Source organism: Colletotrichum karsti (genome assembly GCF_011947395.1).
Source record: "Colletotrichum karsti strain CkLH20 chromosome Unknown Scaffold5, whole genome shotgun sequence".
NCBI classification, from domain to species: domain Eukaryota; kingdom Fungi; phylum Ascomycota; class Sordariomycetes; order Glomerellales; family Glomerellaceae; genus Colletotrichum; species Colletotrichum karsti.
This window is the reverse complement of record NW_024065905.1, coordinates 1207784-1220837: the sequence shown is the minus strand read 5'-3', so window position 1 is coordinate 1220837 and position 13054 is coordinate 1207784. Positions and strand designations below refer to the sequence as shown.

Genomic DNA, 13054 nt, shown 5'->3' with positions numbered 1-13054 from the left:
AGGAACCTGACCGCATCGTGCGAGACCCGGACCCTTGGACCCTTTCCGCTCAGCTGAACTGCGCAGGGCGACTGCAGCGACGCATCTGCCCGTCAATCAGTATCCGTATGTCCTATCAACACACTCAATCTGGGCCTCTGGTTCAGCCTCAGCTCATCTGAGGTTGTGGTTCGTTGCAGTACCATTTTACACCAATGCGATGAAACATATGCTCGCCACCGACAAACCCAGCTTGATCCTGCACTTCAAAAGTTCGGTCGCCTCCATCTCCAATAGGCAGCAGGAACTGCATTCCCAATCTCGCCGTTGTGTCAGTTTGCATCATCATCAACACGAGTCTGGCCTGTGTGTGTTCCCTGGCAGTCACGCGAGGTCCAGTCGAAGCTTGCCCTGTCCCGCCTGCCGGCCCCTTTTGAGCTTAACCTTGGACGACCTCCGAGCGCATGCGCTTCATCGCCACTTGCGTCTGTGGACATCAAGGGATGAATATACGAATAGTAACACGCATTAGACTGCGGTCACGCAAGTGGATTTGTTGCCTTGACAGCCAGTCTTTCGACGACTGACCACCACAAATACCAACTGCGGTACCCAAAACCTCGAATGACAATGCCGACACGCTTTACAAGGTCAGCATTGGCCCGCGCCCACTTTGCAAATCACCCGCGCTGCCATGCAACCCCCGCGTTTCCGTCAGCTGGCGTTGGGCTTCGTGTTTCGACCTCGGTCCAATCAACTACTCTTCCGCGTTGGTCGCTGAAAGCTCTGAGAAGGTCTCAAGCAAAAAGCTTCCGCCAAACCCGCATTGAAAACAAAGCCTCAGTCGCCAGGCCTGTCCATGAATCAATCATTGGGTTTTTTCACCGTTTGGTTTCGGATCGGCGTTTGTTTCGACGTCGGTATGTCTCGGCGCTGGCCACGACGATTCGTTCTCGCAAATGGGCTGCGTGGACCATGTCTCACATGGGAGATTGGCCAATTTTTCCTTTCCTCCGATCTGCCTCCGTCTTGTCCACGGAAGAAACCTCCGTTGTATGGCGTCCGGGACCGGAGGAAGCAAACGTCGATTGACTGATAGCAATGGGACATCACAGGTGCAGCCGCAGCACAAGTCGAATTCCGATACTTCGGTCGCAAACCAACACTCACTGCAGACGCTTCTTTGTTGTCATGGTCATGCCTATGATCGCCCCAAGGTTACAAACCGAAGCAGGTTTGCCAGTCGCCAAGAAACGTCCAGACACACTGATTCACAATGAGTGATGGCGCCGAGCCGGCTAAGACTCGTCAAGCTGTTTTAGCTGACGAGGAGGTCGCCCGTAAAGCGACGGCTCTGTCGCGAAAACATTTCCGCCCTTACGTCTGCGAATCGTAAACTCAGAACGCCATCTCGGCACAGATCATCGACTTTGCTAAACTACGCGAGTCTTCAACGCTATTCAGCAGTGTGTCGCTTCTGCATAAGAGACAACGATCCCATGTTCTCTGTCAGAAGCGTGCAATGGAATTCTTCTCTTCCCACCCCCCTTTTTCGAAATTTGAGGAGGGGCAGTCCAGGACTCCAACACACAAGTCTCTCCCGATGCATCCCTGCGGATCGTCCGCGTGGTTCCGCGGCCAATGGAAAAGCTGTGCCTGGCGCTTTCCCCTTCCTAGTGGCGGACGTGCTACCCCTGACTGCAGGTGGAGGGTGACATTTCACACTGGACGAGATGTGTGAAATGTGAAAGCGCTGTCTGCTTTCTAACTCTCTCCCCGATTGTTACCCTCAATCGCTGTCTTGACAATTGCTGCGGGCAACGGTTCGAGCCCTCGCGACAAGGGGCCGAGGGTTTTGTACGAATACTGTACAGATTCTTGCTGGGTGGCAACAGAGTCTAGCAGGTCAATTCATCCGGTGGGAGTCGAAAGCCACCGGATACTAACCATGCTGATGCACAGTCTGGTTCTCTCCACGAGTCCATACCGGAGAACGCCGTGCCACCGCTGTGCCCACGCGAAATACAGGCGCGGCTATCAGATCTCATTTTCAGGTCCCGGCAACCGGTGATTGCCTGAATATTCGATCGTCGGGACGGCGAGGCCTACCGTCGACGGCCCAGCCGTGCCAACCAAAGCTGTCCGCCCAACGGAGCCGGGAGGGCACACAACGGTTCCGACATGAGGATGAGCGAACGCAGGGCTGTTTTGGTGAAGAGAGCCAGCCTTCCCAGTCCCAGGTTGCTGGTTGTTGTCCAGGCCATCTCAATGACCCGGTGGAGCGAGATCCCGAACCGGGATCAAACTTTACATTGGAATAAAGACTCACACTTTCTTGGCAGTTGAGGAAGTGAATGAAGTTTTCCTCGGCTGATTGGCAAAGCCTCTTTCCAGGCGGATAGCGGATGCTTGTGCGAGGTTGAGCCCTGCCATTTGCACCCAACGTCAGCCAAGCATGAAAAGGTACATCGAGATCGAAGGCAATCATTGTTAATCAATGTTTGACGGAAGAAGTGGGCTTGGGCACTTTGCCGACTCAGCCATGCAAGTCTTTTAATCTTCCAAGGGAGGACAAAATTCCCGCTTGTTGAAACAGCCAACCGCTTCCCCGCGGCGGTCCAGGTCTTTCCCAGTCGCCGCAGACGGCATGAATGATGTCGACCTGGGTCCAGACGACCCGGTAGAGCCGCAGATTGAGGTTGTCGCAGCTTGAGTGAATGGAGAAAAAGTATGGAGTCGGCGAACGATGCGTTGTTCGCAGTTCGTCTGATGATGACGCTCGCCTTTGCAACAGCCGGGCCGTTCCCAGTCTTTAAGATTTTGCAGTTGTCTTCACGGTCCAAAGCCTTTTTCCCGCACTAGAACGACGTCTCCACGGTCCACACCACGGCACGTTGTTGGCAAGGTTTTCCCAGGGCTGATGGCTTGGGGGATTCGAGGCGCGCAGTTCAAGTGGAGAAGAAGACGAATTGACGATGGGTTCATTGAACGAAAGACGTGCCGGGCCTCCGAGTAGCTGTCGGGTGTTGACGACTTTGTGGCGATCACGGCTTCGACTTCGGTTGCGACACAGCAGGATTCGTCTGTTGAAGTTTTCCTACGGTGATGGACGCCGGACAAGTCGACAGTCCTTGTCAGACCACAAGTAACTCACTTGCAAGTAGCAACCAAAACCTGTTGGCATCTCTTCATGGTCCACCTGGTACCGTACGGTCCATCAATCACGATTGAGAGCTCTAGACTTTGAGATGAACCAACATCAAACAATATGGCCAAAACGCCCGAGGTCATCGGACTCTCCACTACTACAATTTGCATCCTGTCACTCGCCGCAATTGCAGACGAGTCACGACATAATACCTAAGCATACGGACAGAAACGCAATTCGACGGACGACGGACCGCTCGATCCAGTGCCTGTATCTGCAGCTGGAGTCATCGTCGTCACATCACCGGCCGGCCCCCTTGTCGGCGCTAACACCTCGACGTTATTTCGCTTCCCTACCACGCTGAACCGCCCGCAATCTCCGCGATTTGCAGCTCTCCCTCCGGTTGGGCCGCCCCCGATTTCCAGCAGGGCGGACCAAAGGCTGGGGCTCACGAAAACTTTGATCACGGAAGACGGGTGCCAAATGGAGACTCGACGTCGCAGAGAAGTTTTTGGACAAAGTCTGGACCGTAAGGAAATCTTGGAAATCTTGAAAATGCTTGCAGAACAACAGGCCATGGCAACGAGAATCTCGTTCTCCACGTGTCGCCACCGTGCTTGTTTTTCCCCTGGCCTAAGGAATGCAACCCGAGGCGGCGGATTTCGATTGGAATTCGTCCTCCCCCTGGCCCGAGGATCTGCTGATGACTACCGGTGACAAAGAGGTCGCATGATGGCGTCCGTGTCTTGAAGAGCAGCCATCTCGACCCTCCTTGCTGATGTCATTATTTTCAAACCGTTCGCTGCAGGACGTGGGCCATCGCATATGCTGTGTGAGTGGTTTGCAGCAGCTTGATACCGTCTGCGATGATCCGCGTGCTGCAGGTCGCAAGCGATAGGTTTATCTCCAGAGCTGCGCTGAGTGACTCGTGCCAGCAACGACGCTCGCTGCGATATCCTAGCTCTCGTGATTGTTTACAAATTTCCCGGAATGCGTCAAGTCGACGCGGTATGAGGCGCGGTCCGCGTCGGCCGTGGTGGTGTACGGCGGGGTAAGCCGGAGTCGGCTGCAGGCCGACTCCGGTAACCTCTGGGAGATTGGCGTCTAAGATGAGGGGTTGCAATAGTGCTATACTCTTACAAGACGTCGGCAGATACACGACTCGAGGGGTCAAGGCCTGCCTTGGGGATAGCCTAGCTCGACAGCTGCGAGGCGAACGTCACAAAGAGAAAGGAGATTAACTGCATAGACGGTCTCCTGCCATTACCGGTGTGCTGGGCGCGCGGTTCGATATTAGGCGGTGGGAACACGCGAACATACGAATGGCGCGCGTCGGCGACGCGATGGCGTGAGGTGACATTTGATGCGCGCGCCGGTGAGACGTCTGGGTGGTCGAGTATCATCGTCCCGTCTGGTCATGTCGTACAACGCTTGAGATGAGACGGCGCGGAACGGGCATACGTCCGCCGGCAGCTCACAATCAGTCGGCGGCGGTCCGGTCTGAGTCCACCTATCGGGCCGGTTGATCGATAGCCGCAAGCGCGCGGCGTGGTGGTCTGTCATTTTGGAATGCCAAGCGTAGCACATGTGAAGACTCGAAGACTCGACTAAGCCTGCATCTATCCCGACGAACGTGGCTGAAGCCACAATTCGTCTTTCAGGGTCTTTCTGATTTCAAGCATGCAGATTACATTCGTGAAATTAGAAGCCGGCTGACAAAGGTCTATGTCCGTAAAGTTACGACGCGCCCAGAACGCTCAGTCAAACTCATCCAGCACCTTTTCCGTCCACGCCCAGAGCTCACCGGCCAACTTCTCGTCCGTGGCGCAGGAGTCCAGTTCATGGTCGGCCAGGTGTCCAACGGGCATGTAGAACGCCCCGTTCACGAGGTCCTCCCTCCTCGCCGCGGCCGCCGCCCAGACCTGGTTCCAGCAGCCCTGCTCGGGCGTCAGCACCGTCGCGCCCATGATCTTCTGCGGAGCATAGACGAAGAGGCGGTTGAGATAACCCTGGTTCGTGACGAGGCCCGTGTCGACGACGCCGGGGTGCACCGCGACGCTCGTGATGGCGGGATATCGGCGGGCGAGTTCCTTTGTGAAGAGGATGTTTGCGAGTTTACTCTGTCTGGAGACTCTGTCAGCCCGGCGTCGCAACTCACATGAGATTTAAGATATGTTCGACTACATACCCGTAACGAATCCACTGCCCCAGCACGGGGAGACCTCTCTGCTCCGTCCTCAGCGTGGCGAACGAGATGCCGTCGGACGGGTGGCCGCGGTACCCCACGGAGGTGAGGTTCACGATGCGGACGTCGGCGGCGGCGGCGGCGGCGGTGCGCTGGAGGACGGGGAGGAGGGCGCGGACGAGCATGGCGTGGCCGAGGTGGTTCGTGGCGAACTGGATCTCGAAGCCGTCGGCGCTGAGGCCGGGCCCGCCGGCCATGATGCCGGCGTTGTTGACGAGGATGTCCAGGCGGGCGTGGGTGAAGGATTTGGCGAGGGCGGTGGTGATGGAGGGGAGGGAGGTTAGGTCCATTTGGATGAAGGTTAGGGGAGGGGGTGAGGGTGTGTTTGAGGATGGGGACGGAGAGTCGAGGTTCGTGGGGGAGGTAGAAGGTTGGTGAGGGGTGACGGAGGCGATGAGGGCTTCGGCGGAGGCGAGGGAGCGGCCTGAGAAGTAGATGTGGGATGGGTTGTGGGCGAGGAGGGTTCGGATTGTGGATTTGCCTAGGCCTGCTGTTCCTTTGCGGGTGTTAGTGATGGGTTTCGAAGTTGGGGGACAGTGGGAGGTGGTCTCGTAGAGATGAAAGGGTGGGAGAGGGTGGGTGTGGTGATATCGAAGTACTGCCAGGATCAGGGGCATGGTGTTGAATCCGATGAGTTCTTGGTCTAGCTTTAGACATGAACCCAGAACACAGAAAGAAGCCGTGTGAAGACGTGTGAATGGGTTGAAGGGGCTTCAGGACAGGGTGGAGAGTGTCTTTGCGGGCTTAACCTGTCTTCGTCCTCATCTTCTACGCTCCTCGGGGGGTAAGCAGCAGGAGTCAAAATGAAGCAGATAGATAGGTACATATGAGCGAGATTGTAGACGCGTGAGATTCCCTGAGGCATACTTGCTTCAGACTCTACCTGTAATTGAAAGAAGTCGGGTAATGAAAGGGTTGGTATTGGATACAGGACCTTGGGGGAAAAGGAGACTGTGTAATCATTGTCCGGGAAGAAAGTGGGACTTGGTGAGTGAGATATGGACGTAGGAGATCCAGACTTGCCTCCCGTGACGAATATCACTTTTCCTTCCAGCGATGGGATATCGGGCGTCGGATCGACGAGGTCTTTCTCGTAAACGAAGAGGGATGGCATATTGGTGGCTTGTTTGTGGGATGTGAATGGTGATGCGGTGTGTGTCACGTCTTCGTCGAGATTTTGTTTGTGACACTTCGGAAATGTCTTCGTTGCGATCGTGATGATTTACGATGATATGTTGATATTCATCGGGGTGGAAGCGATTTCGAGGTAGGAGAGTAGACCAGATAAGGCGGTTATGAGTTACTTTGGTTATGACTGGGAATCTGACGATATCTTGATTTGGATGTTGATCCCCTCCAATGAAAATGATTTCAGGATGAGAGATGACGATGTTTTTGGGGTGTTGCTTGAGGAGTCGAGATAGAGGTTGAAACTGAGAGACTGCACGATACTGAGATGTTGGCTCGAGTTGCGAGTTGACTTTTTGTATTGAAGCAGACACCTTTATACTTATATCATTTACATAGTGCCATTTGGATGCTCTTGAGTACAGTTATTACTCAGTAGCTTCATCATCATCAGAATTGAGGGCATGAAATCCAAATTGCACCGTCGGCGACGTTATTCACCCGCCCCATCGCCCCAAAGACATCCACAAGCCCCATTCCAACAACACAACCAGTCCTTCGTCAAGCCAGGTTGCAAAATTCGGGACATTCATCGACGGATGAGGCCATCGTGGTTGTAAGCCGTCTACATGAGGCTAGCTCCTAGCCCAGTTCACCTGTGCCGACCATGCCCTTTTTGGCGGTGAGACTTGTAAGCCTGCTGCATGTTTGTGGCGCGGCGCCTTGAGTCACCCGTTCCCGAGCCGCCATCGTGCACCAAAATAAAACTAGGTGTTCGCTGGGACGGAGTGGTTGTCGGTGGGCTAGGCTGGATTTGGGGATGGGGATGTAAGCCGGTGGCATTCCGGAAGGAGGGAAACGGGACTAAAGAACGATGTCTAAATTGTAGACGTCAGATGGGTTCTCCTAGGCTCTTGTTACGCATTGCATTCATATCCTTAAGTGGTTCAACTCAAGCGACTTCAAAGCTTATGGAATAACAATACATCAGTCGCAATATATGAAAAAGCTGACACCAAACTTCTGAGTTGCCGCTGCCGTAGTCAAGGCTGTTGGAGAGTTCTCTTAAGAGATTTTGCTAATCATGGCCGGAATGTGTCCCCCAGTACCCCTTTCTCCCTTTCATTGAGGGAACCGCCGTAGCCGTGGCTTCAGACAACATGTGCTTACCGTTTGAATGCAGCCCCATGTCCGTCTTCTCTCCAATACAATTAAGAGGGAGACGAGGCAAGATTCCTGGACGTTGCAGCGACTCTTCAGAAGTGGCGCACTGACCGGATTTAAAACGACGCTCCTCCAGCGCCTGGAAAAGGTGGTTAGCCAGCGATCATCGCAAGATAATTATGTACGGAGAGAGATGAATCCGTACCTGGTCCCCAGGTCCCCGCCATTCCAAACTCTTTGGCCAGCCTCATCTTCCTTGCCACTAAATGTTCGCGCCAGAAGTCAGTTGTTATCCCTCATACCAAGACGAGAAGCGCAGCCAGTTAAAGGCGTAGACAGTTACCTCCGCTCATCCCTTCATGCACTTTCGGGGCATTGGCCACGCCAAACTCCCATACATGGCAGCACCACAGGGCCACGAGCATGTCAAACTGGCCTCGCGGCAGGGCCGCCGTTACAATCAGGCTGTGTCGCTTGTCCGTCTTGTCATCGTGCATGACGGCCACGGCGTTCCCCTGCGCGTCGGACCACTCGCGTCCGTTGGTGGAGAAGACGGCGGCGGCGTCCTTGATAAAGTTGGGAATGCCGAACTTGCTGGTCTTACCAGAGACGTCGACGGGCACGGCGGTCGAGAGCGCCGCCTTTCCGGGTAGCAACGCGCTGCCCTTTTTCATGCCGAGGGCCGCGGGGTCTAGGAGACGCCTGCTCGCGCGGTGGATGAAGTACCGCGGCGAGTCGGACGGCAGCCTATCGTAGCCGCCCGGCGTCGCGTTCTGGTGCTTCAGGTCGTAGATATGGCGTTTGCGCCCCGAGCCGTTCTTGTTGGGTTCGACACGCGACAGTTCCACCTCTTTGGTGATTCCTGAAAGGTCCGCAATGCCTAGACTAAGGCGGTACAGGGCCGGCGAGTCTGGCGTCAATGCGTGGATCGTCTGGCCATCTAGGACGAGTGTTGTGGGCTGTAGCAAGTTGTCCTGGCCGCCGGTTGATGAAGCCTCCTCATATGAAGGAAGAGGCGATTGATTTGACTCGTTGGTTTCCGACATGGTGTTCGATTACAAAGAGGAGCAGTCAATCACAAAGGTTGAGCATGGAATCAATGCAAGTGGGCTGTTATGGAAACGTGCAGCAGGCATGCGTCTTATACGCGTGACTTTCGTTAAATCGTGTCATGCCCGCTGTTGGTTGCTCTCCGGCCCGGCTCTCCGGCACCGCCCCTGGCTCCGCTCCATGGGCCCGTATACATCCGCTCCGATCCCTTCCGGTTCTTACAAACGATTGTTATAACACTGTACCTCGAATGCCCTCTATGATCACCCTCCACGCGCAGTTTCACCGTATATATGTTACATTCACTGTCATATCTTCTGTGCAGTCGCTTCAAGTGCTTTCTTTGCCTTTGAATCCTCTAAAGCTGGCCAACACTACGGGGTACTGCCAAGCAGGAACCATACCAAAAAAGAAGGTCCTAACGAAGCCAAGTCCAACGACCCGCCGGCCCCATGATGCCGCTGCCGCTGGCTGTGCCCGACTTGGCGACTGCCTTGTGGGTTTTCAGCCCGCATATCGTCTCCAACCAACAGACGGCCCATTTGGCAACAAAAAAGCGCACTTCGGACAGGGCACACGCTCGGCCATGCCGTACCCATTTCACCAGAGCGTGACAGCCCGCAGAGAGCAGGAAGAACCAAAGTGCCCGGAGCTCTTTGGGCATCCGGAAGGGCATCACATGCAACCGCTGCCAGAACACGCCCCAGAAGCGCCGAACGGTGTAAGCATCCCGGATGGAGCCGAACAGGGGTTGCGACGTCCAGTCCACCGGTGCGTCCTATCCCAGGACCCAGACGAAGAGGGCGGCGCAGCCCGAAAGAGATTCTGCCGCCTTGTTGGAGGTCATGAGGTGCGGTCTGCTGGGGACACCGACGATTCAGGTCAAACCTCTGGATATTGCACCGGCGGATGTTGCACCAGATCAACACAGCTGCACGCCCTTAGCCGCTCGGCATTAATCAGAAACGTCATTTAATATTCGTACTCATATTAAAGCGGCGTCCGGCTGTTAGACCGGGCTGGAGATCGACGGGGAAAAGTACGAGCATCGACGTCGCTTTAACTTCCCAAATACATTATATATAAATCTTGGAGCCAAACTGACAACTTCTTTAGAGGTCTCAAGAGGTTGCAATATTGATACCAGAACACCATTTGCTCAAGACAACGTGAGGATTTCTTCAGAAAGGCTAACGCGGCGACTGCTCAAAGATGATGAGTGGACGTGCGGCTCAACTCATCCAGATAAGACAACAGAAGGAAAGCCAACCACATTACCATTCATGACTGGTAGCAAATTCTGAATGGCTCTCAGCTAAAGAGTGGGTGGAGAGCGGTTCGGTTCGGTTCCTGGCGTTGACACTTTTGGGTCGATTGATCTAGTTGGATGTTATTGTGATTTTACAGTCAGTGGTGCAGTGCAGAATCATAAGGCTATATAATAGTGTTCCCTAAAAAGAAGCAATCTCATGTCTATCATTCATCTCATTCTTCCTTACTTTCACCCGCTCTCTCAAGCCAAACTCAGACGCATTTCTTGTCTTCGTGATACTCCTAACCTTATCGTCACCCTTGTGAGTAGACTTTTGAATGATGTCCTCGGTCTCAGCTGAGACAACTTGACTTAATGACATCCAGACATTTCCTATCCAGCTTGCTTTTGTGAACATGAGGAAAAGCACAGTTGTAGTAGCCAATAGTAGGAAGTGAACCGCGACCATGCTGACGACAATACTAAACCCTAGCCATTGAACAGGGATAACTCTCTCTTCAGCCATTATATATGATGCCGACGATCTATATGCATCCCGAAGCTGAGGGACATATTCGTAGTACTCCATTTGCTGCGTGACCATCAGGACCGCCTGCAAAGCCTCCGCTAGGCTACCTGTGGTGTTCATGACATTCTGAAAGAGTGTTGAATGCGCATAGTGCAAAGCGCGTGATGATCCCCTGCCTGAAGGCTTTGCCCCCAGGATGCCACACGGCAAGACACTCCCCGAATCAGATGATCTATACGTATCGAGGAAAGGAAGGGTAGAGAAAAGTCGAATTTGGACAGGAGCTTCGTTATTCTCCCAAGAATCGAGCGTAAGGATACCCCGTGAGTCCATAGTATGGGTTTGATTTCCTGAACTCCAATATTGTTTCCGAATGACATCGATGTTAGAAAGAGCGAGGTCTTCGTCCCAAGACAACCTAGGCTCAGGTCCATTCATGTCGCTGGACATACTGACATTGAGATACGCGCCTTCTAGTACGGTAAAGCATGCGCTAACTGACATGCTCTGGTTTGTATCCGGTACGTGAACGCGTGACCAGATGCCATCCGCGGATGCTGGCCAGTCAATGGCATCAGCCTCCCACTGGGCCATGTCGGTGACTGCGTCCTGATCGATCAGATTCCCAAGGTTACTCAGCATGCTTATCCAGTCAGGTGCAAATCCAACACTTTTGAATACGAGGAAGATGGTCGTTTCCGAAGATGTGTTGGAAAGTGAGGGCATACTTCGGTAAATGTCAAAACTGCCGACGAGATCGCTACGATCAAGCGCGCATATCGACACACCGCCGTGAGTTCTTTCGGCAGGCACAACGCATTTGAATGGCCACGTGTTCCGGCTCATGTAACTCTTATGGATTGGTAAGCCATTATAATCGTCCAGAAATCCGAATTCGCCTCTCACGAAAAATTCTTCGGCAGCAGAATAGCCTTCGCCCCTGACCTGTGTGCCCCAGATAGAGAAAACACTGCTCGTGATGTTGGGTCGAACGCAGACTACCCTAGAGTCGAGGACCGCCGCGTGCCCTTGGTATCTTCGTAATCGACTGCGGCTTGCCTCAGTCTCGAAAGGAAGGACTGCCCGCAGAATGTGGCCAGTGTCTTGATAGCGGTCAAGCAGCTGTTCAACATCGGGTGGTGTTCGGGGGTGTTCCGCAAATCGGAAGTAAGTCCACGGCTGTGAGTTCCAGAGTTTCGAACCCGGGAGGGAATGATAGGTACGCCTGTTTTCAGGATTGCCGTGAAGCGATACGTCCGCGACCGTCCCTGGCGAGGTAACGTTCACCGCGTCGAAGTCGGACAGTAGTACTGTGGATGCAAACTGGAAACCGACCGTTAAAGAAACCGACCCAACTAGGGCGACAATATAAACCAGTCTGTTCTGCCATGGCATTACAAACGCCGTAAGGAGATTGTATGGTGAGGCGGATACAGCCCTAAGCATCGATATGAGGGGGGCTGAGTGTAGAGGAACCCCAGCCCTTTCGATCATTAGAGATGCCATCATTGCTGTGAAAATACCCATCTGCAGTGACAGGCACACGCGTAGTAGAGCAGCGGTGATTGTGACGACTCTAGATGCCCAGTTCGAGAAGACGATGCGGTTCCAGAGTTGGGAGTGTTCAACCTCTCCATCTCTTGCGCGTATCGACGTGTGCCAGAAGTAGCTTAGGAAAACGACCGCCAAAGCAATCAGAAGAGTTCCGAGTACTAAAATGCAGAGGCCCAAGATGCCAAATGCTCTGGTTTGGCCGCGATTGAAGGGTGTGTTCTCGTCGTTATGCGGGGAATTTGTATCTTCGAGGAGGCGAGCCTCGTCGTGGGGTTCCGGCCTAACTTCGTCATGAACCCGCACTTCTTGGGATTTGTTCGGTTTGAGCTCATTGGCTTGATAACCTTGCGGCTCCAGTTCGAAGGCCGTGGAATCCCTGAAAGACGACGATTGTCGATCGCTGACTTCAGATCTTCGGGTCTTGCTGCGCCGGATAGCAGGAAAGTTCTGCATCGTACTGGAGTGGTGTGACTGCCTGGGTAACTAGGTGATAAACAGCATCAGATAAACAGCATCAGAATGAGCTACACGGGATGAGGAAAAGGATTGGGGGACGCCGCAACATATACAGCAAAAGCTGAAAACACAAGGCGTTAAAGTCGGCTCATAACAATACTTTGTGTCTCAGTAAGACCGCTCTGTCTAACAGTTCGCATTAGCCCTTCGCTGTTGCGCAGGCTGTTGGCGCAGGCTGAGAGGCAGGATGTGCGACACCAGCCACCGGTATCTGTTTCGCTCGGTAACATGGCCGTGATACCTTCGTCGGTCAGTTCTGCGCCGTTCCCAATACTTATGCATACCCGATTTGCAGCTGGACCTGCTGCCGCAGCTTGGCTGAGCTGTGCAATCTGCCTTTCTCACCGCTGATAGACGCCCTCGCAAACCCCTCCTCAACATGTCTTCCACTGAATCGTCTTAAGATACATCAGCTAGTCTGCTGTTCAAAGCTCAATTAGATCCTCTAGTATAGTCTCTTTCACATAATGCCTGAAGGCATAGCGGTGC

At 53.8% G+C, this 13054-nt stretch overlaps 1 protein-coding gene across 1 annotated transcript; it reads right to left on the bottom strand.

Moving 5' to 3' along the window:
- Window positions 1–4884: 4884 nt before the first annotated feature.
- Window positions 4885–8710, bottom strand: CkaCkLH20_02374 (short-chain dehydrogenase/reductase family Oxidoreductase; the record flags this gene model as incomplete). Its single annotated transcript, XM_038885093.1, has 3 exons — window positions 4885–5251; window positions 5316–5868; window positions 8008–8710. The coding sequence occupies 3 exons, from the start codon at window positions 8708–8710 to the stop codon at window positions 4885–4887; spliced, it is 1623 nt and encodes a 540-aa protein (XP_038749881.1).
- Between the last annotated feature and the right edge of the window lie 4344 nt (window positions 8711–13054).